Here is a 26995-nt window from a genome sequence, read left to right as displayed (position 1 = left end):
TCAGAAAGCAGAACATGCCTCGAGATCTCCGTCTTATACGACAAAACCCTTTCCCCGTGATGGCCTTTTGAGTACTATCTTTGAGTTGTGCAAAACCAACAACGTTTTATTTCGATATCAACAGCACATACTAGTATTTCATAGTCTAGTGCCAAAGGTAGCAGGGGTGACGCAACTGACTGCGCCCACGCCTAGCGGTGAGAGAGCCAAATAAGCGAGTGTTCAAACCATTGGAAATCCTTTTTGGGTGGGATTGATTTACAGACTAGCCGTATATAAATAAAATATGTCGGAAATGCATTTGACATAACAGGTATTCCTTTGAGCATAAGTATCTAATACCAGCCCAGAAGAGGACTAGAAATAGTCATGCTTTTAAGTACCAGAGTTATCAGCCAAGGATTGATGTGTTCAAAAATTCGAATTTTCCGAGAAACATAGTAGAATGGAACTCGTTGTCATCAAGTACTGTAGGAGCATCTTCACTAAGTAGCTTTAAAGAACGGTTGCAGTCAGATATGCAAAGACTATAGGTGTAACAGACCGTTCGGTGTAATATATCCAGCTGCTGCCGCGCCGCGTGCCTGAGAATCTGGTGTGTTACGCCTAATGGCGGTTGTACCGGCTATATATACATACATAGATACAGATAGAGATACAGAATAACATTGTAACCCAAAGGCCTTGCTTGTGGATAAACGCTCAAAGCTATTCACCTTTATTTCCGCTTGTTCAAGTAATTTCCATACCCTCCGTTCTGTTGATAGATCCAATTACATACTAGGAGGTGATAATCCTTACTGTGTACAGATAGGTATATACATCAAAGAATGTTTGGAGATTATAACAAACAACGTATAAGTACATGTATATTGGATACCGTAGTGTTTAGTCTTAAGTTTTGTAGAATTCATTAGCATTGTTCAAGATAAGCAAAGACATAATTATATGGCTTGATATTTTGATCTCCCTACGAACTTGCCATACATTGTACCTGTTACATTTGTTGTGCAATAAAGTTTGATTGATTGATTGATTGATTGATTGTATACTGCATGTTAAATTTCGATATGTTGCTCTATCCCATATGATTGTATGTAAACAAACTCATTTGTATGCACCTATTTGTTTGTTTGTATGTATGTATGTATGTATGTATGTTTAGATGTAGTAGACCTTACGAAAGTCGCTGTACTTTTGTTGTCAATAAAGATTGTATGTCACCGAAGTAAATGAGATCATGAGGCATTACGATCCCGTGCGTATGTGCAGAGAACTGCACCTTGCCAGCCGCTGACAGTGACAGCGATGAAAGGACCGGGGATTAAGAATTGTAATGATGTCGGTAGTTTTCGGGAGCTTTGTAGCATGGCCTACCTTCCACCCTGAATTGCTCCCAATAATTCAGTTGGAAGAAGTATGATAATACATACAAGCTAATGTCATGACGTTATTACAATGACGTCGTCATGACACCGGCACCAATTACAAGTTCACACCTACTGAGATATGGATTTGCCTACAAATCAAATCATTTCAGAGCTGGTTTCATCTCCAGTTGAGACCATAAAGTTTATTTTTTGAATTTTTTATTGCAACATTTACAAGACGTGATGACAACACACTCAGGCTCATAGCTTATGTTCGTGTCATTGATCAGGTTAATACTTTGTACGAGGATTTGAGGCTTAACAATGTTGACAAACTTAAACGTTGTTTAAGCGTCCCTACCGGACGTATTTACACGATCTGTCTTGTATAAATAGTCGGTCTCCTGATTAGTGTACTTCAGTCCGACCGGTGACTGGACTCCTAGAGGGACCTGCCCGCTCCACGCCTCTGACACATCACGTTCTGTCATGTCCTCTGGACAAGGTGTCATGAAGGTTATCGTGTTGTTAGCGGTCACCCTGCCTGTCCTTAGTGGACACTTGGCTGGTAAGTTAAACTCCATCACGTTTGCCCATTTATGATACTGGACATTTGATCGGTTTCGCAATAAGTTACGAACGTAACTCGTGTGTTGTAGAAGAACGTTAGAACGTTCGTTCAAAGCATGTATATAACGTTATCATTTTTGATAGAAGGTAAACTACTTGCAGAAAGGTAAGTTATGAATGAGTGGTTGGATTACCTATATGTATGCGTTTGTAAGACCGGTACATGTAGCATGATAACGTCCTCCTGTAATAAATACCTCTGTTTCTAAGCCTATCATACTTTTTGGTCGCGCGCCTTCTCTACTCCAAGCTTTTGAAAAAGTTGGCTGAACGTTTAATCATGATAATCCCATGATGCCTGACGATGTAACATTTTGTGCGTGTACATTGCTTTACTGTAAATGACATTGATGATAAATAGCTGACAACTTTCTGTGCTCTGAACAAATCGGTCGCTATGCCGAGCTACCTGCGTCATTGATTAAATCGGTTCTATCTCTCCCGGTAAACACTTAGGCAGGACGATCCAGACCAAGCAGGCGTGTCAGTACTCCATCCTGCTCCTGAGCTGTCCGCCGGGGGAAACGTTGGACATCAGCTTCGCCAACTATGGACACATCGGGACTAAGAACTGCGGCTCGCACATGCCGCCTGGGGGCTGCCGCGCCCCGGACAGGTTAGTTAGCTCCACGGTCCTCTCCATCTTTCTTTCACCACCCTCTATTTCTGTCTTATTGATAGCTAATTTACCCTGGATCTTTGTATCTGTTAGTATCTAATCACGTATTCTACTGCCTTTTATTAGTGCGATCTTTCTGTTTCCGATTGAGAGAGTGGTCTGAGCTTTCACTCACCTGTTTGTAATATCTATATCACATTTATTTAGTCAACTTTACCTGAGATTGTTCATTGTAGTCTTTATCACTGTCGTGGCGTTAAAGTAATACAACTTGAGTGCGCAGCCACGACATCATTGGTTATATTGTTTGATGTCTTGTTAAAAGTTGCAAGGTCCAATATTTGCGCAGAGGCTAGGTTTAAAATTTCTTTGACGCTTTGACTTTTATGCAGCTTAGCGATTGTCCAGGGCATGTGCCAAGGCAGGCGACAATGCTATGTGCCCGCGTCGGACGCCACTTTTAATGGCAACCCTTGTCACCATGGTTACATCATGAAATATCTAGAAGTGAAATACGAGTGTCAAGGTCCAGGTAAGACTCCGCATACTTTGTCATACAGTGTCTAGTGTGGGCAAGAAAAGACTGAAGACAGTAAAACATTGTACAGTGTTCGATACGGTATGGATGCTACAAATTTCAGAACATAACCAATGATATGCCATCATTTCCGTGTCAAAATTTCGTATTAAATATTGTACTTGAAGTGAGCGTAAATATGTCTACAATCCTTCAATTATAGTATGAACGAAACGGACCTTGTGAACAATGCCCATACATTCCTTTACACGAATTTACAATTTCAGCGTCAAAATATCGTATCAAAAAGTGTACCCTTAACAAAGCAACATCAACTTCATCCGCACATCAGGATATGGCAATTGATTAAACAAATTGCGTTCACACACTAAAACACTGGTGCTACTAATAGATTAACTGTCTAGTGATGTATTATAGTACATGTATATGGAAATTGTCTTTCCTCAATAGATTTCAGTCAGATGAAGAGGCAGACCGAAACACTATATTTGGGAAATGTCGGGAAGATGAAGGATATGCTATGTTAAATATATTCCATAATTTCTCTTTTCGTAAGAAAAGGTTTTTAACTACTGGAACGTACGTAGGTAGTGTTTTGGATCGTAGCAAATTTGATGTCAAGTGCAGCATAGGTATTTACCTGACAGTATGCAGGTGAACTTGACTTCTAGGTACTCAGTTGTCCGTGCCTGAATATTAACAAGGATCATAGGCGAACACGCAGCTGGACCTCCCGTGGCATCTGCTCCTGACCACAGATAGGCCCCTGTTGGTGCTGCGGCAGTTGGTGGTATGGCCATAAATTGTTATCTTGCCGTCCTCTCTCTAACAGAAGTGGAGCAGTTGCGAGCTTGCAAGCGCGAAACATTGTCCATTCAGTGTCCGACTGGACACCCGATCAACATCGTGTCCGCTCTGTACGGCCGGACCTCCAGCCAGTTTTGCCCAGGCCAAATCTATACCACCGCCTGCCGCAGTCCCTACAGCCTGGACGTGGTCAGGAGTTTCTGCCAGGGGAAGACCAGCTGCTCGGTGTGGAGTGACGACTCAGTGTTCATCTATGATCCTTGTTATGGCACGGATAAGTACCTGGAAGTCGAGTTCATCTGCTCAGGTAAATACTTCGGTTGCACTTGACATTAAATCTGGTACGATCGAAAGCAAAACCTACATAAATGAAAGATGAATTCAGGCACTAGTACTAGCAGTATACAACGCGCCTTGTACACGATATGGAACTGTACTGTTCTCTTTCCCGACATGGCAGACCCGTGTCGGCCGAACCAACACGACTCCATCGACGACATTTGGCGGAGCGCCGGCCACAACTCTACCGGCCGGGCGGAGGGAGAGCTTCTCGACGACCGGGGCCTCGTCGAGGGCTGGTACCGCTTCGTCAGCGAAGCAGGAGGCGAAATGCCGACCTCCTGCGTCCCTGTGAACTCCTGTGGTACCAGGTTCCCCGTGTGGATGGACGGTACCGTACCAACGGTCAACCAGACACAGTCAGTCACAGGATGTATCAACCAAGGAGGTACGGCACACATACAGATGTTCTTATTTTGTTACAGGACTGACCATGGTGTCTCATACTAAGAAGTATTTGAAAAAACAAGAAGGGCAATATTGGCAAGAAAATACATAGTTTTACTTTCACAGGGTCTAGCCTAAAAACTACTGCTCTGTTTCTTACTCAAATACATTCATATATATATGGTAACCAGCCCATGTCGTAACACTTGCTACAAAATCTTATCGAACACCACAGGGTGTCAGCTTCACCTATAGTAACCGCAGCGACAGCCGTCGTGTCCGGTCATTGACCTTTTGTTTGGAGAAGACGAAGAAACTGAGCGAAAACAATATGAAAGTAAACGTAAAAAAAAACGAAGAAGGGGGAAATGCTGGTGGCCATGGGCAGGTGACATCCGCGCGTTGGACTTAATTAACGTTACATAATTGATAATATCAAGCTAGATTTTGAAGATATCCACAGTTAACTTAAAAAGCTGTACATTACAAGTCCCAGGTTTTCTTGCGACTGCCACCATAGCGTTTGACGCGTTAGTCGTCATATAACATTTTAGACTCGCTTAGACCACGCACACATGCAAGCAAGGGACCCATCGTGTCATACACTGTTTGCGTGTGTAAAGCGTGCTTATTACTTTGTGTAGGTTGCTGTGACGACACCGTCAACCTGAAGGTGAAAAACTGCAGCACTTTTCTGGTGTACGAGCTCTCTTCCCTGTCTGCCCCCCATCACAGCGCTTACTGTGCAGGTAGGGTCTGTTGAATACTGTCTAGGACTTGTTTCATCATGTCACCCAATGTGAACGTGCAAAAACGCATAAAAAGTACATACGAGTATTTGGTTTTAGCATGGAGTCTCCCGGCCCAGGTTTTAAACGTCTGATACCTTTCACCCTCCTAAACGATAGGGTTGACTTTTATTCAGTAATCGCTTCCTCCGATGTATTATCAGTACGTAATTTTATGTACACTGGGTACCAAAGTCGTTCTGTAGGTCATGCAACTTAAGTATCGCTTTGGCGTCGACGCATTCCTTTTCAACCGAGTATAAAGCCGTTTCGCTGCCAAGACTGTTTCCTTTGTTCTTGTCAAGATTTCGACGTAATCCTGTCATTTAGTGCCATTTGTGTGTTGATTGCATTCCTTAATGCATTGCTGACCAGACAAATACCGTAGTCTCGGGCCGTGCGTTTATGTCAAAGTTGTAAATCTTGTAGTTGTGACAAGAGAATGATTGATTGACGTAGCGACCTATATCATGACCATCAGGAGACCGCGTCCCGTGTCCAGTGGGTCAAGGGTCACCGAACGGTGGCTTCTACCCGGGCTGCACAGGTATGCCATTCAATTTGAAATGTTGACAAGTCATCTTATAACAAACGATGTTGACAAAGTTTTATTTGATGTAGTCATTTATTTGATATTGTAGGATAATGTGTGTGACATACTTTGTTCTCCACAAATAGTCCCTTAAATTTTCACGTGTGCCTGCGTGGCTAACTGTGGAGCCTAGGTATCCTATTTTTTTACAAACAAAGCGTAAATACATAAATACATGTACTAGCCGTACTCTGTGCACTATGCAAAAAGCTGTATAGTTAAGTGCTGACACAGCAGCATCACTGGGGTTAGAGTTCCTTACAGTAATGAAAGACAGCATTACCGAACTAATGCCATGTAATCCGCGTACAACATTTGTATTTGTAAACGCCTTTATGTCAAATACTCGGGCAACCGCACCTAGTCGCGTCCACTGTCTTGATCTACAAAAGCGCTTGCAAAGTGCAAAATAACAACTAATCGTTAAATGCTACAGTATGGGCACGTGCAGATTTACCGTGGACATCGTGTTGCAGCTTAGGAAGACGCAAACATATGCTAGCTAGACCACTCGAAAAACACAAACGTGCTCTTTAAGTCTGAAGAGAATTGCAGACAACTTAGTACACAGATTTATCAGTCGCCAACACGCACCCGGGATAGCGCTGACATAAGTGACCGCTAACTGACCACTGGCTTCACTGGTTTAGACCAAGCAAGGAGGACCATGGTCACTCTTTCCACACGGCAGGCCCACAACAGGCGGTCTGTATGGATGTGACGGCACTGTCTCTGCAAAAGGCATCCCCCTATGTCCCTACCTCACTGGACCCGCGGCACGTTGGCGACCTCACTGTGACCTAAATTGGATTTGGGTTAGCCTTGACTTTATAATGGGAATACCATACAAAATGTACAAGTATGACTAAAAAGAGAACAAAACACACAAAGTAACGTAAAGAGATTCGTTTTTTATCATCGATGAAATTCGTTGACCGCGCTGTCACATCGCTCGGTCGCAGCGAGGTCGTCAACGTGCTGCGGGTTCAGGGGCTTTTAGTGGGCTGAGACCTCTATGCCACGAAAATCGTTACAATCCATTTATCACGTTACGTTGTTCTGCACACCAAGAAAGAAAGTAAATGGAAAACATGACTCAATGACAGAAATAAGACAACGTGGTGAACACTGTATGGATATTTATTGCACAGTTTTTAGATACTATTTCACACTTAATCAACAATTTTGCTGAATGAACCACCAATACTTGGAAAACTCGAAAGGATCAAACACCAATAGAAATGACAACAGGAAAAACACGCCTTTCTTGAATACTAAGACACCAAAATAAACCATTTACTAAATCACAGGAATGAGCATGAGATAGAAGAAGAACTTTATTGCACGACAATTGTACATGGTACAAAGTATGGCAAGAATTCATTAACATACATAACAACCGACTATTACTTAATATTTAACATTTTCAGAGAACTCATCTCCAACATGAGTAACAATCGATCTAATATGCATTCTAATGGCTAAAACAGTATACAATGTAATAGAAAACGTCCTGACGACACCAATATTTCCCCATGCAGACCTGTTCCCGAAGCTTCGCGGCGCCCCCACGCTGGATTACCACTTCAGCCAGACCGAGTCGTACTTCCTGTGCGACTTTGACGGCCCCACCTGGCCCAACGTCACGTGGGTGGTTGAGTGGTTTCTGGACGACACGGTCATCCTGACGGAGCAGATGCCGGGATGGGTGCAGACCGCCTATCTGGACCAGGCCGATATCCTGTTGAACACTGAGGTGAAATGTCTACAGGGCTTTTAGAAAGAGAGTGAACTTTATTGCGCGACAATTGGAACAGGTAACAATGTATGGCAACTTGAACATACATGTCAGTTGATAAAACAAAACTATACCGTGCACGTGACCATTCAGTACAACTGTGTAACAGTGGGGTTCAAGCGCCTCCAACTGACCAGTCCAACTGGTCTAGATCTTTTAGCCTAGTGGTTAAGGCGTGCGTGCCTGTGATCTGGCTGCCCGGTTTCGGCGCGAGTTCGAATCCCGGGGGCCAGAAGACTGCTCTACTCGCTTCTTTGTTTCAACTGTTGCGTTTAATACGAAAAAATCAGCTTATAGATGAAATGATCAGCGAAATGACATGTTTTGACTAACGTTACGCACCAAAATACTTGAAAGGTTGTAGTGTACGACAAAGGTACAGTTCTCTATGCACAGTTGTGATTATAGCATGGAAGTGTTTTACTAGGTTTCGCCATCATCACAAGCAAAAACGAATCAAAACAAAGAAGAATATTTCCTTATTGTTTGCATTTGTATCTCTTTTTCAACTCAATAATCTTCAGGTGAGCTGCCAGGTTCACGGGGAGTACGACGGTTCCAACGTCACCACCGTGCCGGACAAAAGTGACCCGTTCTTCGCTGGTATCGTGGTGAGTATTTCACAGTCTTCATGATCAGGAAACACAAAGTTCTTCCACTGCGACATATGTGTAACTGTAAACTAAACACTTGCTGTATGGCGACCCGGCAATGCGACGAAATTATTTTTCATACAAAAGCGTATGTACCAGGGAGTAGTCTCTACCAGACGACCTGCCAGCGCAGCAGCCATAGGGCCTAGGGAGAATATCTGCCAAGGGAGTTTGTCCACCGTAGGGTTTTATTTGCAGGGGGAAATGTTGACCTTACCGTGGACGAACTCTATACTGGCCAATTATTCCCTTTTTTTGACGAAGTCTACGATCCATACCCCCGCAGGAAGGCCTGATGGAGGCTAAACAGGAGGCACCATCAAGGTTATATCTGTACTGTGTTGTCTATCTCTAGGTTGGACCACAGGATCTGACGGTCCATGAGGACGGAGGGCCGGCCAACTTCACAGTCCACTCAACCATCGCCCTGAACTGTGACGTCATGATTGTTAACAACGACGGTAGGTCCTCTCACCGGAACATATACACTCAATCCTAAAAGTTAATCATGAAAAAAATCATTCTGTATAGTCTGCATGTGATTCCCAGTCTGTCTAACAAAGTGCAGCTACGTAAGAAAGTTGAATGCAAGGACGTCTAATAATTCATTCAGTACACTAACTGTGTACGACACTTTTATTGGCCAGCGTAAACAAACGCTTGTGTATATACATATACTATTTCGAGAAGCTTCATGTTTGGGTTTCTGCACGCATATCATATCAGAGACAGATTCCTTTATATCCTACAGGGTACCTGGGCCGCCCTGACGTGCTGTTGGACCAGTGTAGCCTGTCGTTTGGCACAGGGAGCTGGGGTGTCGACAATCCACAGACAGTGACGGTATGGGCCATCCGGGACTTCCAGACTGACGGAGACCAGTACGTGCAGATAGATGTCATCCCGTCGACGGCTGACTGTGACGTGCCGCCGAGTGGCAACACTCAGGATGTTCTGGTAGGCTTCCTGCACACATGCTGCCTCTTCTGTGTTTTCTTCTCTCGCCATCCTAGATTTTAGAGGCGAGCACCATGTTGTATGATACGTTTTTGTGAGATTGTTCAAATTATATTTTAAAATCGCTGTGCTTCCCCTTTCCTCACACATATCAGGTGACAACTATCGACCAAGATTCAAGCCAAGCCCACGCTTCAGGCGATCCGCATTACATGACGTATGATCGCAGGTACAATGATCCATTGTCAACATTGTTATTCGGGAAACCATGCGTGTTGCTACAACGTTAACGTTGAGATAGGTTGAGGCATAATCTCACCGGTATGCTGATGGGCTATCTTGCAACAAGACTCCTATCTGCTTTATACATGTAGCTTGATATTGTAAATAGAGATACATGTACTAAGTACCTCGCAGCTAATGAAAATAGATCTTCCAAGTCTTTTAGCCATATGCTTTTAAGTAGCTGTGAAGTTCATTGCTGGTGGATATAGTGAAGTCTTAGCAGCAATGCTCACTTTTGTGATTTATATATGTTGCAGAAAGTACGACTGGTATGGAGTTGGGGACTTTGTTCTTCACAGAAGTAAAGGTCGTCCATTTGAGGTGAGGCTTTCTCATGGCGATATGGCGATCTAGTCTGACTAGCAGGTTTATCGGTGGCCTTTTTTGCTTAAATGTGAATCTTTTTTTAATTTTCTGATTTTATACATACGTGATTCTGTTAATGTCATATATTGATAAATATCTACCAGGTACATTCCCGAGTCTGGCGGTGCTGGGACGTGTCCTGTAACTGTGGCGTTGCCGTGAGGGAGGGAGATGACGTCATCACGATTGACATGTGCGATGGTCCCTTCGGTCAGACAGCCCCGGCGGTCCGACTGAAAAGTCAGAAGGAGCCTGCCAAAGGGGTGCGAGTCACCCGCGGTCAAAGTGGCAGGAATTTCAAGGTAGGATCAAATTTATGCATCAAACGCGGTCACGGGTTAACGGTAGTATTGATGTGTCATCATAAAAGCACACAAATCTTCACTCATGTTATCTTACAGTAAAATGTTACCACGCTGAATCCCGGGCTGCCGTATAATTACATATGTATACGTCGTTGTCGCAGTATTTGCAGAGTGTATTACTTGCTCTTGATAACAACAGCAGCTGCCTCTTTAGGCAACAGAAAAGTCTTTAGGCAACGGCGACTGAATGAACACAATTGTTTCAAGATATCTGTCAGAAAACGTCAAGGAGAGTGTTTTGCCCTCCAGGTGTCCCTTCCTTCAGGTGCAGAAGTGCGGACTGATATATTCTCCTGGGGGATAAATGTCCACATGAAGGTACCCAGTGACGACTTCAGGGCCACGGAAGGCTTGTTCGGCACATTCGACCACGACAGCAGCAACGACTACAGAACCAGGGATGGGACAACCTCGTATGACCCCAACGCGTTCAGCTGGTCTTGGAGGTGATTAGCAGACTCTTCTTTCTGTGTACTAGTATACGTAGTTTATTATAGTGATTTGTTTGTAGTCTTTGTTGTAGTTTGTTGAGTTGTGGCCAGTAGGGAAGGAAAATAGCAAACTTGAATCATAGATAAACTACATAATTTATGTGAAGCTTGACGAATCAACGAATCATTTTGCGCTCAAGAGGAAATAGAGATGTTTTGTTTCAGCTCTGACATGTAAGGGTAAGGACATATCAACTATTTCACTGATGTATCACATGCACTTCTGCTGGGAGGAAGACATAAATCGTTATGTTATGACTCCCATTTATCCAGAATCCCAGCCGGACAGAGTCTGTTCGACAGCCTGCCCGACCCAGTGGACACACCAGGAGAGGCGAGGACCAGTCGGTACGATGGATCTGTGCTCTGCGCATGCGCTGCCGACGGCCCGAACTGTGGAGACCCTAACACGATACCGACCTTTCGGAATGACTTCGACATCGACATCACAGACACACTGGTGCAGAGGAGAGGCCGCGGGTATGTGGCCAATACACGTCAGTTTACCATAAATGAGGGGTAAGAATGGGATGGGAGATGTTTCAACGTTAACGTTGTAATGGATAGGCTGACTCTAGCCGTACACGTGTGTGACAAAGATTGGGATTATCAACTTTCAGTCTAAAGGGTCAACCTTTAGCTATGTGGGAACTGTAGGAATGGGAGTTATCACGATAGGAAAAAGACGGCTTGACCCATGTGTCTGTCATCAGGCCCAGGGACCGGAGATGTACAGGACTGAACAGAGCCACCGTCAAGTCAACCCTAGCTTCGCCTGCGCCGTTCCCGGTTGGTGTCAGCGCTACCTGGCCCACTCCGAGTGGAATCACACTGGAGAACGCCACGGCCATGTGCAAGGAAGCCGCCATGACGTCGCCTGCCTTCGCGGCATGCGCAACGTTGTCCAACGTGGACGTGTTCTCGGGAGTGGAGGACTGTGTTGAAGACATCAATGTGAGATCAGATGGTTCTTGTTTATCATATAATGAATGTTGCCAAGGTCTTTTCCTGGTACAGCTTCAAACAGAACTATCATTTCATTCGCCTTGGAATATCTACAGAAAAGTAAATCAAATGTTTTACGGTATCATTGTCTTTCTCACAGCTGACGGATAACCTGGTATTTCTACAACAAGCCGCCATGCTGATGGAGGAGCTGTGTCGCGAGGAAGCCCTGAAGAACGTCACGCTGTACGACCAGCAGGACGGGAACAGCACCGCCCTCCCGCCTGCGTTCGTCGGCTCCTCCCTGTGTCCGGGCAGGTGCAGTCTCAGGGGACAGTGTGTCAACGCGACGTGCTACTGCGATGCAGGTGCAAAAGTTTAGAACTAGGAGAGTTATTCAACTGTACACTTAGCAAAAGTAAAGATCAAAAGGTGGTGACCACAACACGTCCCTTTCTCCTGACTTTGTTTATTTGTTTTCACTTCCCAGGCTACACTTCCTCCGACTGTTCGGTGGACATGACGAGACCTCCCGCCCTGGTCGACGTCAGGCACGGACGCACGTGTGACGTAAGGTCTGAGGCCTGTGACGTCATCGGCGTCGTCGGAGACGGATTCCTGGACTCGAGGTCTCTCCGATGCCACGTGGAGAGAACTTTGGTGAGTGTTCTGGGTTAGGCCACAGCAAGTAATTTTTATGGATGACATCAGCGCGCTCATTAATTTTCGCCTGATTTCGAAATAAAAAACAAGAAATTTCATTGCCCTCCGACGGTGGTCAACATGCCAAAATTGGCAAATATGTAGTAAACGTTGACAGTCTAAGGTGTTTCATTGCATATGAATACCCAGTGTAGTTCCTGCCCATGATGGTATGACAAGCTGTTTACTGCATTTGTTCTAGTTAATTGAGCTGTATACACATCTTCAAGAACAGTTTAATGTTGACAGTCTAAGATGTTTCGTTGAATATGAATACCCAGTGTAGTTCCTGCCCATGATGGTATAATAACAAGCTGTTTTCTGCATTTTTTCTAGCAAGGACATTATATAAATAATGGGAGGGGTTCTAGTTGATTGAGCTGTATACACAAGGTGTTTCATCGCATATGAATACCCAGTGTAATTGCTTCAGATGATGGTACAACAAGCTCTTTTCTGCATTTGTTGTAGTTAGTCTATTGAGATGATGTATACACATCTACAAGGACATGTTTACTGTTGAATCAAGGAAGTTTTATATTATATATGAAACCTCATTGGTTGAATACAGGAATAAAAGACCTGTTGGTCATGATATCATATTTCGTCACCTTAATTCGTGTTTAACAAGATTTATGATCTCAAAAATTGAAAATATTGGAATCTTGTTTTTTTTTGTCCGCCTTGTTTTTTTTTCGCCCTATCTCATTAATTTTGGAGTCTGCGGAGGATGTCATCCATAAAATTTACTTGCTGTGGCCTTAAGACGTGTTGTTTCCTATTTCGACGGTTATATCTTCTGTAGTGACTGTCTTTTGATATCGTCCCTTTGATTCGGCTGCGGATGAAGCTCAGTTGCAAATATTGTGACACAGAAAAGACGTGGTACACTATCCAGAACATAGAGGATCATAGAAATATAGTATTTATCTTTCTTTACAGGACACGGCGAGGGGGCGACAACGTGCAACTCTCCCCGCCACAGCCGACTTCATGAGTTTCCGTGAGGTGGAGTGTACGGTAGGCGAGGGTGTCCTGATCATCGACGGGAACCCAGATGAGAACACGGGAACCCCCATCAGTACTATCACCGTTGCCATTAGCAACGACGGTCGTCTGAATAGTGACGTGCTTCAGGTCACCATATACGACTCGTACTGTCAGGAGTGCAACGAAACGGGTGTCTGTCGGCCTAAGGTATGTCCTGTATTTCCAACTTTTGATTACATTTCATGTCTGTTATTAATGCAAACCATATTTCTTCCTCCGTATTCAAATTGGGTCTACCACGGCACCAAAACAAACCATGACCATTGACCACACTTCTTAATCTTGACAGGAAAACGCTTGCGAGATCAAAGGATTTTGCTACCCTGTCAATGGGAGCCACCCTGCGGACAACGCTCGGTACTGCAACCCGTCCGTTAACCGCAGTGGTTGGACGTACAGACCAGGTGAGTGCGGAGATAAGAAATAGAGCAAATGCCGCGAGGGCACAGATTCTGTATGGTGACAATCTTGTTTAGATATGGAGGTGTAAATGGTTTTCACCTATATAGTTAACATTTATGATTCTAACTCGTCCATTATCCCGTACACAGATGACCTGCAACCCATGAATATCGTCGGCATCGCGGTTGGTACTGCTGTTGGTGCAGTTGTTCTTGTGCTGGTAGTGGTCTTCATCTTGAAGATTAAGAAGCAGAAGAGGAGTGTCTCTGTCGGGTACGTTATCTATAGACACTTATGCGCTGTTGTCCTCGTCATTACGTGAACTGCCCCTCAATGTAAATGATGCAAGCCTTGTTACCGTCTTTTTTGTTGACACTACTCCATTGTAAAAGATAGGCCGCATTTCGTCCCTAGACGATACCGGTACGAGATGTAGGTAATGCGGAGCCCTGAATATAAAGTTTAAATGTAGCTAGAAAACGTAACTGTAGTTGCCATGAGCAAGTGATGTAAGGCATTGGGGGCGGTAATGACCATTTGCAACACATTTCAATACTACGAATCATTTATACCGGCTTCCCAAGCATTGACTCTGAAATAAAGTCGACGGAATGTGGCTTTGCAGCTTCAGCATACATGATCATCTACATGTTGCACATTTGTTTTTCAGCTTCTTGAAAGAAGACGGTGTGGTGAAACAGACCCCGCCTTGACAGTCGCCACCCGTGACAGCTTTAGAATAGACCTGCAGTGATCGTGTACACGTGTGCAGTAGAATAAAAGAGCTCTGGCATGTGTGGTGTGTCAATCTACTGGTCTGTCTGTTTACTGGTACAAAGTGAAAGATAGAGAGTACAATGGCTGACATATACTCGTCATTCCCATACATGTATTTCCCTAACTAAAAAGGAGGTTTCAAGTAAGCGAATGCGCTTTCCCACCTTAGTGGGAGGTGCAGATTTATCAGGAAAAAGAGCAAGATGCAAAAGCTATGCCCGTCCTATGATATAAAAGGGTGACTTTGTTGGAAAAATATCAAAATGCTGTAAATGAACGAGTGTGCTAAGAGTTCGCGTTGCAGTACCTCAGTTAGCCGTCAAGTGTCTCTTTTGGGCCGCGGCCATGCCCGCGTGTATGGGGAGTCCTACTTCTCCTATTGTCATAGCTCAAGTATTGAGGAGCTGTATTAGTTTCTGCTTTTGAAGCAAATAATGTAACGTTAGATACCTGCTATATCTTATAAATGCAACTGCAGTCTTGTGTTTTGTATGTACCATCACAAACAACAAGTCCGTATACAAATATGACTGGTGTCATAAAAAATATGACTGGTGTCATATTTGATAAGTTCATAAAACCAAATGTATCCTCATTTTCCTTCTTTTACTTCAGCAAGGTCAATGTGAAAAAGTAAGATACTGCACTGGCAAAGGCTAGCTATGAAGCAGTAGTAGGTTCACCTTGCTGCGGTGTTTTTGGCGACGCCTCAGGGGCGAGCCAAATTTTTACTATATTGTGTGCAGATTGCAAGAATTCTAGGAATTGTACAGGAATGTGAAAGTCCATGGGACGATAACTCAAGAATGCCTGGATGTATTGTCTTCATATTTTGTAGGTGGGTAGGTCTGTGGGAGACCTTGTAATGATTGGATTTTGGGCCCCCTAGCGACTTTCTATGGTACTGCAGGGGAACTTTCACTTTTCAAATCTCGTCTTCTGAACATGCTCTAGTCATGATTTTTAAGTAGTGGATAGCTCTTTGTTAGCAAAATATGTCCTGTAGATTTGGACCCCCTAGCGGCTTTTTTGGAACTGCAGGAGCTGATTTTGACTCAAACTTTGAAAGAGAATAACGCAAGAAGGGGATGACGGATCATCATAATTTTTGGTGTGTAGATAGCTTAAGTGATAATTTACATAATCATATGCCAATTATGCAAATCAATATCTGATTTGCATAATTAATGAGGACAGTTAATAAATCAGCTGCATTCTATTATAGGACTCTCAAAAACATGACATATGTAACTCAGAAAGAGATAAATATCGATAGATATCAATTATGCAAATTGATACTTAATTTGCATAATTAATGACAAATACTATAAATCCATAGTGGTAAATGATGGGGATTTCATTTTTGCACCATTTGGAAGTTAAGTAAATGTGGCCACTATTATACACAAATCTTGCATAAAGGGCCTCATTTACATAATTTATGAGGAAATGGCACGATATCTTTTTTTGTGAAAACAAGATTTTCATACATTGGACAACTTGTGTTATTTTGGTAGAGAAGGTGATCGACTGATATGATTTATGCAATTTATTATGCGAGGTCCTTATTTGCATGTGAGCTAAAAACGAAAACGTTAACAGAGACCACCGTCGCCATGGCAACATCTTTTTATGTTGCCAATCTTGTTAGTAATATCTGTTCCATTGTCGTAGCGTTATAACTAAAACGTTACGTTGATGATATTTCAGGTCAGGATGAAACGGGGACCTTCTTTCAAAGTTTTGACGTAAGTATATTTTGTGTGACAATTGACAAATATGAAAATGACCGCCATCTCATAGACATTGACGTCACTAAGGTTAGCTAATTTTTGGCCAATTTCTACTATTTTTCCAGCGACCTGTAGAGCCTGGCAGAGGCTAGTATATAATACTCTCTCATTGCTCAAACCTATAATAGCCATGGTGCTATAAATGGTTGAACAGCCAACTGTGATGGGCAGCCAGGATCAGTTTCAGTAATGTCCTCATAAACACGCCGACCTTTCAGACCTTCACGCACTCTGGTACCAAAGACCAAAACGACAGTGCTACACAGCTTCCCCAACTCAATTCTTGCCGGTCCGAGGCATGATTCCAAACGCTCCGAGGCATAATTCCAACCGCTCCGAGGTATGATTCCAACCGGTCCGAGGCATTTCCAACCAGTCCGAGGCATAATTCCAACCGCTCCGAGGCATGATTCCAACCGGTCCGCGGTACAATTTTCTTTACGCACCGCGACCTGATTCTAACCGGTCCTCGGCAGAATTTTCTACCCTACGCGCGCGCTGCCCTGCGTTCCTCGACAGCGGCACAGTCCCCTGTCCCCCACGCTAATACAGTGGACGGTCCCAGATGGGTCAAGGGTCACGCGTGTCGAATGTGAACTGCGAAAATATAAACTTTCGTCGCCGTGTGTCATAGGCATATTTGCTGTTGTTGCAACAACCGTGACAGCAATAAAACCGGCTTGGCTCTGTTTAAATTATGATATTAAAGTTCAAGAGACCTCAAACCTGACACTGTCAGTGCTACGGACTATAGTATATATATCATATGAGTTGGCGGTGTACTTGACGGGATCGGTACGCATCCTTCTCTTCCTCAGCTAGCTCTCCTTTTATATAACGTTATACTATAGCTTGCATTTTGTTTCTGTGTTATTTCAGATTCTGAACCTGAAATAAACGGACCTGTCTCGCAGGACAACTTCCTACGGTGGCAAAAGTTCAAGTTGGCCACGGTTTTTTATAGTCCTTTCAGCATATCGCATGGTCGAGTTATTTGATGAAAGTTCATTCATGGACAACACAGACTACTAGTAACAGATAGCATTTCTATAACATTCGATTTCATTCATGGCTGGGGCTATAACAGGATTTTTCCGTGACTGAACAAGAATATCTTTTGTATTATCGACCGTATGTTTCTGTCAATGAATTTTATGGCCAATATCTAATGTGCATATTACACAACATTGTTTTGTGGTGAACGTGTGTGTGTGTGCTGGTAGCAATGTTGAGTCCACGACAGGCAGATTTCTAGAGGGGTCAACGCCCACTATATCATCCTTTCAGTCGATCTACTGACACGGGAGGGGCAAAAAGGAATATCTAACGCCAATTGTCCGTCGATTGTAGTTGATATTGTAGTTGATATTGACAATCAGGGCTTCCTTTTAGTTTGTACGCACGTATTTTTAGAGACGGTGATAGTCAGAACGAAGCACTGAAAATCACGACCTGACTGGCGTTCACCACACATTCACAACACGAGTGACCCTTGACCCACCTGGGATCGTCCACTGTATTAGCGTGGGGGACAGGGGACTGTGCCGCTGTCGAGGAACGCAGGTCAGCGCGTAGGGCAGAAAATTCTGCCGAGGAACGGTTAGAATCAGGTCGCGGTGCGTAAAGAAAATTGTACCGCGGACCGGTTGGAATCATGCCTCGGAGCGGTTGGAATTATGCCTCGGACTGGTTGGAAATGCCTCGGACCGGTTGGAATCATACCTCGGAGCGGTTGGAATTATGCCTCGGAGCGTTTGGAATCATGCCTCGGACCGGCAAGAATTGAGTTGGGGAAGCTGTGTAGCACTGTCGTTTTGGTCTTTGGTACTCTGGGGACTCTCACTCTCAGAAAGGGTTTCCCAGCCACGCCCCCAAAGAGCCTTTTCACAGAACGACCATCAAAATTGCGCCAACTATCATAGAGCTATCGCAACACTCTCTTCAATAATCATAACTATTCACTGGTTCAAATTCAACAAAAATATCATTATCTATGTATCACACATAGTTTTTTATTATTCCAAACTCTGTGTTAACTTATGGTACAATTCAAAAATTGACTAAGAACTATTTTGCGCAAGGACGCACAATTCTTTAATATGGTATGTGCTGCGGTTATTGTGACGTCACCTATGTCATGTGGATTAGGTCAAAGTTCATGTTGACTATGTTTGCGAACGAAGCAAGGAGATTGTAGTAGTACTGCCAGGAAAATGAGGTCAACTGTCGTTTGACGGACCATGGGCAGCAGAAAAGATCACCGACTGACGTTCCTACAGAGCTTCGTGTGCGGAGGAACAGCGGGGGTGACCAGCAGGACACTTACGTCGCCTCTGGACGTCGTCAAGATTTTGTCCCAGGTTCGTAACTTCCGTTACAAGCGAAACGTTGGTGGGGACGGGGTAAAATCAACAACGGAATTTAGAAAAACAATTCTTTAATCATTTTGGATGAATCTGATTTGTATTTTGTATATGGACGATGGTGTTTTTATACAGTTGTCTGTCCTGATAACACACATATCATGATCATATATGCTATGAGTCTGACTCATGCATCACATGACAGTGTCACTATCAATCAGTTGTGGTGTTCTACGTAAACAAACCATGAAAGGTAAACAAGATATCTGCGTGGGAATGTAGTAGATCGCGTGATGGACGTTACGAGATGAAATGAAACTGGAACGGTAAGAAAGACCTTTACGTGAGTGGGGATGTTAGCAGTGTTTGGACAGACCTGTCTTCAATTGAGCATAAAACATACAATCTACATCTACATAGGAGTTGCCCCCAAATAAACCCCTTCAGGGGCAAAGTAGGGGGGGGGGGGGTTGAGGTATACAAAATGTATAAATAGAAACTGATGACATGATGACAATGTTTTTTTTTTTTTTTTTTAAATTGTTTTTATTGATTTTCCAATAACAAAAACAGAAAAACAACAGAAAACACACACACACACACACACATGTATGGCACATAGTCAAATAAACCATCGCAAAATTAACATCATAATCTGTATGAAAACCTTATAGAGCAAATCAACAAGAAATACATAAATATTTAGCTTAACAAAGCTTTTGAATCAAACAAGAAAGAAAGAGGTAACAAGTTACCTTCAAAATAACATTGCTTGTGGTAACAGACTCAATCAAATAAAGATAACATTGATCCTTAATCAAATCAAATATTTCCTAAGAAAACTCATAACAAATAAAGGATCACAACAAAGGAAAAACATGATAACTTGGTGGCTGTTTGACAATCTTAAAACTAACTATGCAAAGTTTCCAAGATAAAATTTACCCCATTTTCCTATATGTTTCTGTGTATTCCCCCCTCTCTTTGCTATTATGTATTCTAACTTACAGACATCGGCAACAAAGGAGATAAAGGAAGACAATCTAAGTACAGAATGACGGTTTCTAAAGATGTAGATTTTACCTAACACAATGAACAAATTGGATAGGACTGTACAGTGTTTACTCAAATTACCAAAAATTATACTAAATGTTGTCATGTTTAGATAGGTTCCCATATGATTAACAAACCAGTTGTTTACTTGAGTCCAAAAGGCTGATACAATATGACAGTCAGAGAACAGGTGTATAACCGTTTCTTCCTCTTCTTTACACAAACTACAAAGTGGTGAGTCTACTAGTCCCCATGTGTATAATTTTTGATTTGATGCTAAGAATTTGAATAATAATTTATATTGAAATATACGAGTCTTCGAATCTATACTTATCTTATATATTAAGTTATACACCTGTTGCCAGGGTATTGGGGTGTTAAAATAGTCTTCCCATGAATACTGAATGTTAAAAGAAGGTTCCCATAATTTAGCTTCGGACATGAAAAAGAAATAAAGGGCCTTATTAACCTTTCTGTTTTTAAGCCATTTTATATTTCTACAGAAAGGGATACAGACCTGTAGATTTGGGGACTCTTGTCTAAGTAAGTTTTTCCACTGAGAAGGGATGGCCGAGATTAATTGATCATATTGTAATGCGGAACAAACATCATCTCCAAATTTCAACACAAAATTTTCAAAAGATAAAGTTCTATTTGCTGAGTCTAAAATATCATTGATGAAGAATACTCCCCTATTATGAAATATAGTGTTAAAGAAGGGTTTGTCCCCAATACATATATACGAATTTAAACCCAAAAGTTGCTGTTTGATTTCCACTGCATTCTCAGGAGGTCGTAATTGGAATTTCAACCAATATTGTATAACTTGACAAAAAAATGTACTAATCACTTTTTTCCCCAACAAATCTTCAAAGTTTTGAGGTTTAAGCTGCACAAAGGGAAGGAAATTCGTCCTTAGAATCGGACTCGACATAAACAACACTTTGGAACAAAACCAGTTTTTATTCAAATACAATTTTGGCATCCAAGATGCTTTTATAGTTCGATCTACAGCTAGAAGATTTCGGAGCTTGAGTCCACCTTGTTCTTGGATATTGTAAATGGTTTTTCTTTTAACTCTCTCTGGGCCACTTCCCCATAAGAACTTGAAGATTTTTTTTTCGTATTGTTTAAAGAAAGTGGCAGGTGGGGTTGGAAGTGAATTAAATAAATACATAAATTGGGAGACTATTAGTGTGTTCACTAGGGTTACTTTCCCAAAAAGGGACAGTGCTTTCCCTTTCCAGGGCTGTAATATTCTATCCATTTTTACAAGTTTTCGATCAAAGTTGATTGATACAAGTTCTGAAAAGTTTTGTGGAATGTGTATACCTAAAATGTCGAACGGACCATCTGTCCACTGTATGGGCCATGCACACGGTAAGACAAAGTCTGACCCCTTAAGAGAGCCTATACGTACTACTTTACATTTTTCGAAATTTGCTACTAAACCAGATAACAGTGCAAAGCCTTCTAAGTCTCTTATCACCGCATAAACGGTTGCAAGTTTCGGAGCCAAAGGAAAATTTGCATCGTCCGCAAACTGTGAAATTTTAGTTTCGATACCATGAGTTATTAGACCTTCTATTTCGATATTATTTCTAATTTTGTTTGATAAAACTTCTAGTCCTAAAATGAAGAGATAAGGGGATAGGGGACAGCCTTGCCGGACCCCGCGAACCAGAGGGAATGCTCTGGATATATATCCATAGTTGATAACTTTACTCGAAATATCTTGATATAACACATTTATCCATTGTATCAATGATCTTCCAAAGCCAACATAATCTAGTACTTTCAAAATGAAATCCCTTCTAATCTTGTCAAAGGCCTTCTCGAAATCTGCAATAAAGAGTAACCCTGGTTTTTCATGTGTGTCATAAAATTCCATAATTTCCAGTATTCTTCTTATACTATCCCCAATATTTCTCCCTTGCAAAAAACCTGTTTGGTCATATGAAATCAAATGTGGCATACTATTTTTCATGCGCAGGCCGATACATTTCGATAATATTCGAACATCACAGTTTAATAAAGTTAGTGGACGCCAATTTTTTAGATTTGTGGGTTCTTTGTCCTGTCCTGTGGCATCCTGTTTCAGTAATAATGAAATTAGTCCGACTTTTTGAGTTTCAGAAAGATGGCCTGAGCGAAATGCATAATTAAATGTATCTAGCATGGGTTGTTTAAGAATATTGTAAAATGTTGTATAGAAATCAATTGGTAGTCCATCTAATCCGGGTGATCTCCCGGCCGAAAAGGACGAAATTGCTTCTTTAAGCTCTCTTTCTGTTATTAAGCCTTCACAACTATCCCGTTGCTCTTCAGATAAGCTAACAGGTACTGGCTTAGGAAAAAAAGTTTCAAACATATTGCTATCTAGAGGTGTCGGAGGTTCTTCAAAAGAATAAAGACCGGAGAAAAATTTCACTTGTTCATTTAAAATTTCTTGTGGATCTGTTTTTTCAATACCATCTGAGGTAATAACTTTTGTCATGTTTTTTCTAGCTTGATTTCTCTCAACTAGATTCATGAAAAGTTTTGAACATTTTTCACCATGTTCCATCCACTTGGCCTTCTGACTTACAATCAAGTTGTTTGTTTTTGTTTGATAAAGCAATTCTAATTCACGTTTCTTTTTTTGCAGGTTTTGGAAGACATCATTGTCAAATAAGCGGTCTAAACTCTCTTGCAGTTCGATGATGACAATGTTTACACCAACCATTATTAGGTCAGGGTAGTAAAGAGTAGCCTTGGTGTCATCCTAGGTAGTTAACCGGCTCTTCCATACTCTGTTTGTGAGAGGAGAGTTATGGGAGCCACAGTAAAGTAACTAGGATGACACTCAAGTAAAAAGTAGGGGGTGAATAATGCTGTATGGTATAATGAGCAGCATGACACAAATGCTCAACGACCTGCAGTGGCCATTTCTCTCACCTTTTTCTGCAAGCTAGTATACAAACATATTAACATACAGACTGACAATTTACTCAAAGCTGCCTAGGGGTAGCCTGAGTACCAGCCTTTTTAGCTTTCGTACGCTACCCAAGCTCTGCTCCTCCAGGCAGAGCTGGAGCGGACGGAAGCTAAAAAGGCTGGTACTCAGGCTAGCCTAGGGGTGCACCCAGGGAAGCCACCAACGCCCGCACAGACACATACAGATTCTCATTTTTTCCACATACAATACCTGAGTGGAACGCCCTGCCTGGTCCTGTCTTGTTTTCTCCCACAAATCAGACTTTCTTGGCCAGGCTGGAGGCCTGCCTGCGTTAGCCTGGGGCCTCCCCCCCCCCATACTTTGCCTCTGATGGGGTCATTTGGGGGTAACTCCTAGGTTGAAGTTGAATAATGAACCACCCCATTTTGTACCATGTACATATACTTCATACAGCATAAGAAATCAAATCAACAATTATTTTTTTCCTTTCTCCTGTAGGTTGGAACCAAAGACACTCAAGAAGGATTCCTCAAAGCCTTCTCCAACTTGTACAAAAATGAAGGACTCCGGGCCTTTTGGAAGGGCAACTTTCTGGGCTGCATGCGGCTGTTTCCGTACACAGCCATACAGTTCAGTGCATACACCAAGTTCAGACAGCTGTTTGTGGATGACATGGGGTACCTGAGCGCAGGTGGAGCGCTGTTGGCAGGTAGTTTGGGTGGGATCACTGCCACCTGCATCATGTACCCGACAGACATGGTCAAGACTCGTCTCACAGCACAGCATGCCAAGAGGAGCAAAGCTCACTACAGGGGCATCTTCCACGCCTTTAGAGTTGTGTACAGGACTGAGGGAATTACAGCATTCTTCCGAGGAATGTCCACATCAGTCATAGGTACTGAAAATCTTCAAACTGTTGTCAGTCTTATTTTTGTGGTTTTTGAAGTGACCTCTCTGAATTCATGGCACCAATGATATGTCTCCCTTGTATGACTACTGTATTACAGAATTGTTTCAACTGCGAATTTCAAACACAGCAAAAACCTAATTTTTCCTCCTACCCTGAAATAAAACCACCACTTAAGTTTATGAAAGGCTCTTCATCACAAGAAAATGTGCTTTTTTTTGTAGTGCATGGATAACTTTGTTGTCTTTCTTGCTATTTTGTTGTATTCAAGAATAGCCCTTAGCATATGTGCATCCCCTTTACAAACTTCCTCCTTGTATTCCAGGTGTGATACCATTTGCAGGAGGCACCTTCATGGCGTATGAGCTGCTGGACCGTGCCTGGAGCGTCCCCTCCTCCCACCTGACTCCTCTAGCTAACTTCATCAATGGCTGCATCGCTGCTGCTTTCGCACAAACCTTTTCATATCCATTTGACACCATCAGAAAAAAGTTACAGGTGAAACATTGTTGTTGGTATTTTACTTTCTTAAGGAATCCAAGAAGTCTATAACCCTCGTTCCTCACAACTTTTAAGTGAAACACAATTTAGTGCTTATATTTGTGTAACTCTATTATCGACACAAAATATGATGCCGAAAGGCTACGTATACCTCAGCAACTAATATAAATAAGAAGTAAAATCGTTGTCTCTTTTCCCATACTTTCCTCCCATAAAGATTTCTGGTCACTAGCATGTAATATTAAAATGTACATGTCATTAAGATGTGCCTTCTGATGTTCCTCAGGCATACAGCACAGTGCTACCTCACAGGGGAGGGGTGGATGTGGAGTTCACAGGGATGGTGGATGCTTTCTTTCAAACATATAAACATGGGGGGACCCAGGCTCTTTGGAGGGGCACTACGGCTAACCTCATGAAGGTAATTATTATCTATATGATAAGTTTTTTGTTATTCCAGAACATTTACATATACTGTGGTATGTTAGTTATTTTAATCATGAATCCACAAATGTATTGACTGGCATTGAATTGTAGCTTTTTGTTTTACAATATTTGATTGAATTGAAGCAGTAGTAATTGAGTTTCAAAATTTAAGCTTAATAGTGAATGCCGTATTTCTGACAGTGTTATCTTGGTAAACATAACTGTCATCTCCTACACTTTTCAGGTTGTGCCATACGCAGGCGTGATGTTCATGTCATTCGAGGCGTGTAAGCGGACTTTCCTGTACAGCAACGGCTTCACGGTTTCACCGTGGAGCGACGTTCCCAAACCTGGGATTGACCAAACCCTAACGCCAGGGGAGCTGAGGGAGTGGCATAGAAACCAGAGGGTCATCAAACGGCGTGTCAAACTCTCCTAGCACCATGTCTCACATGGTGCAGTCTTAAACAACTGTAGAAGGGGAGTCTTCCTTTCGAAAATGAAGGAAAGCAACTAAGAATCGCCCCTGCAAATCCCTCAGGGTTTACTGCATTGGAGGGAACATTGTCAAATATTTATTGTTTTTGCATTGTAGACAATCAATGTTGCAGAAGACACTATAATTGATATACAGTACCAGTAATCAAATGGTCTGGCTAAAGCATTTTAACAAGTGAATATTGTTTGGAGATATTTTGCTGGTAAGGGAGAAAGTAACAAGAGAAAAGAGAACATACAGGAAATTTATGGTCTGGCATACAGACCTTTGTCAGGGTCAACATACAGTACAGTACAGTACAGTACATTTTAATGGCTGCCTCAAGGAAAAAAAAGGAGCTACTCTTAATGCAAAGTATTTATACAGATGAAAGTGAAAACAGTTTGTAGAATGCCTTGAAACCTTCATTTATCTGTTCTCATTTGTTACTGACGAGAAAGAAGAAAGGAACCTGATATGGCACGAGATGGTCTTCTTTAAACAGCTGACCAGATGTATCCTGTCTATCTGATATCCTGCTTCCTTATTTAACTATTGGTGCTAAACACGTAGTACTAATAGCTTTGATAGCAAATATCACAGTACTATACAGCATTTTGCAGACTATACTTTTTGTGCATAATCTTCCTGGATTATTTTGCTGTGTGTTTCTCTAATGTTTGTTGACAACTCGAAGTATGTAGATGACAGCGAAAGTATGTAAATGTCTAGTTTGTCATTGTTAGAAAAATCATGTGGTAAAATTGCTGGTTTTTCTGGCTTGTTAGTACATGTGTACCCTTCTTTTTATGCCTGGATTGTTTTGAATGGTTTGAAGTGTAGGTCTACACTGCAGAAAAGAAAACATTTTATTTCATTCTATTCCTTGTGTTTTAATGTGATGCTCTAGAATTTAAATTTCTTATATAACTTTAACAGTTTATGGTGAAAGAGAAAGTAACTTTGCACCTAGCATGATCCTGTTATAATTTTGCATATGTTGGGGTTCAACCGATGTGGCAGTGGGGACACCTAGCTGCTAAAGTAATCATTGCAGGTTGACAGCACTTGAACTGCTGCAGTCACCATCGTCCTCCCTCTGTGTAAGAGGACGTTGGTACTTGCCTGGTCTTTGCACAAGATCTGTGATGGCTGTATAGACCAATCAGTGTGTGGTAACCCCTGCTGCAGCCCTCTCTGAGCTCTCCGATGAAACCCCTGCAATGTTGTGTGATTTGAACTTTTTGCTGCAGTACTGACAGTGATTAATAGAGGTCGCTTTTGATTCATGTAAAGGAAGCTGATTTCACCTCAGTAAAAGGCATAAAACCTCCTTGCTCTAACATGAAGTGAAAAAGCTGATTCAAGTCAATCATGCTTTTATGTCTTTGCTATTGTGTGCGAACTGTTTCTGTTCCTGACAAATACTGAAAGAACGTGTCTGTTTTGTGCCATTGTGAATGCCAGACCAAAGAAAGTCTATTTGTAGAGTGACACAAGGGAAGTAAAGAATTGAGGGGAGGTGGAAGAATGTTCTTGGAGGAAGGAAGATAAGAAGGTTCATCATGTCCTGACATGTGTGGAGCAGTGATAATGTATTATTTACCTTGTACAAAGGTGGAAATGTGTTGTGATTAACAGGTACAAAACTGAAACTATGTTTGAGCTGTCCTGT

General features: G+C 42.3%; 2 protein-coding genes across 2 annotated transcripts; both read left to right on the top strand.

The window, feature by feature from the left end:
- The first annotated feature begins 1787 nt into the window (after positions 1-1787).
- Positions 1788-14895, top strand: LOC136436571 (von Willebrand factor D and EGF domain-containing protein-like). The gene is made up of 22 exons (XM_066430635.1): positions 1788-1938; positions 2457-2616; positions 3012-3151; positions 4425-4691; positions 5335-5439; positions 5960-6025; positions 7612-7826; positions 8393-8479; positions 8877-8982; positions 9273-9478; positions 9634-9707; positions 10021-10084; positions 10234-10431; positions 10744-10940; positions 11259-11465; positions 11699-11939; positions 12091-12298; positions 12421-12590; positions 13575-13829; positions 13972-14086; positions 14234-14357; positions 14755-14895. Exons 1-22 carry the CDS (start codon positions 1860-1862, stop codon positions 14795-14797), a joined length of 3327 nt encoding a protein of 1108 aa, XP_066286732.1. The 5' UTR covers positions 1788-1859; the 3' UTR covers positions 14798-14895.
- Positions 14896-18814: 3919 nt separating this feature from the next.
- Positions 18815-26983, top strand: LOC136436569 (solute carrier family 25 member 43-like). Its single transcript, XM_066430632.1, has 5 exons — positions 18815-19014; positions 23507-23903; positions 24241-24413; positions 24703-24837; positions 25087-26983. The coding sequence occupies exons 1-5, from the start codon at positions 18895-18897 to the stop codon at positions 25279-25281; spliced, it is 1020 nt and encodes a 339-aa protein (XP_066286729.1). The 5' UTR covers positions 18815-18894; the 3' UTR covers positions 25282-26983.
- The last annotated feature ends 12 nt before the right edge of the window (positions 26984-26995 follow it).

This window comes from Branchiostoma lanceolatum, chromosome 6 (genome assembly GCF_035083965.1).
Source record: "Branchiostoma lanceolatum isolate klBraLanc5 chromosome 6, klBraLanc5.hap2, whole genome shotgun sequence".
Classification (NCBI taxonomy): domain Eukaryota; kingdom Metazoa; phylum Chordata; class Leptocardii; order Amphioxiformes; family Branchiostomatidae; genus Branchiostoma; species Branchiostoma lanceolatum.
This window is presented reverse-complemented; position numbering and strand designations above follow the sequence as displayed.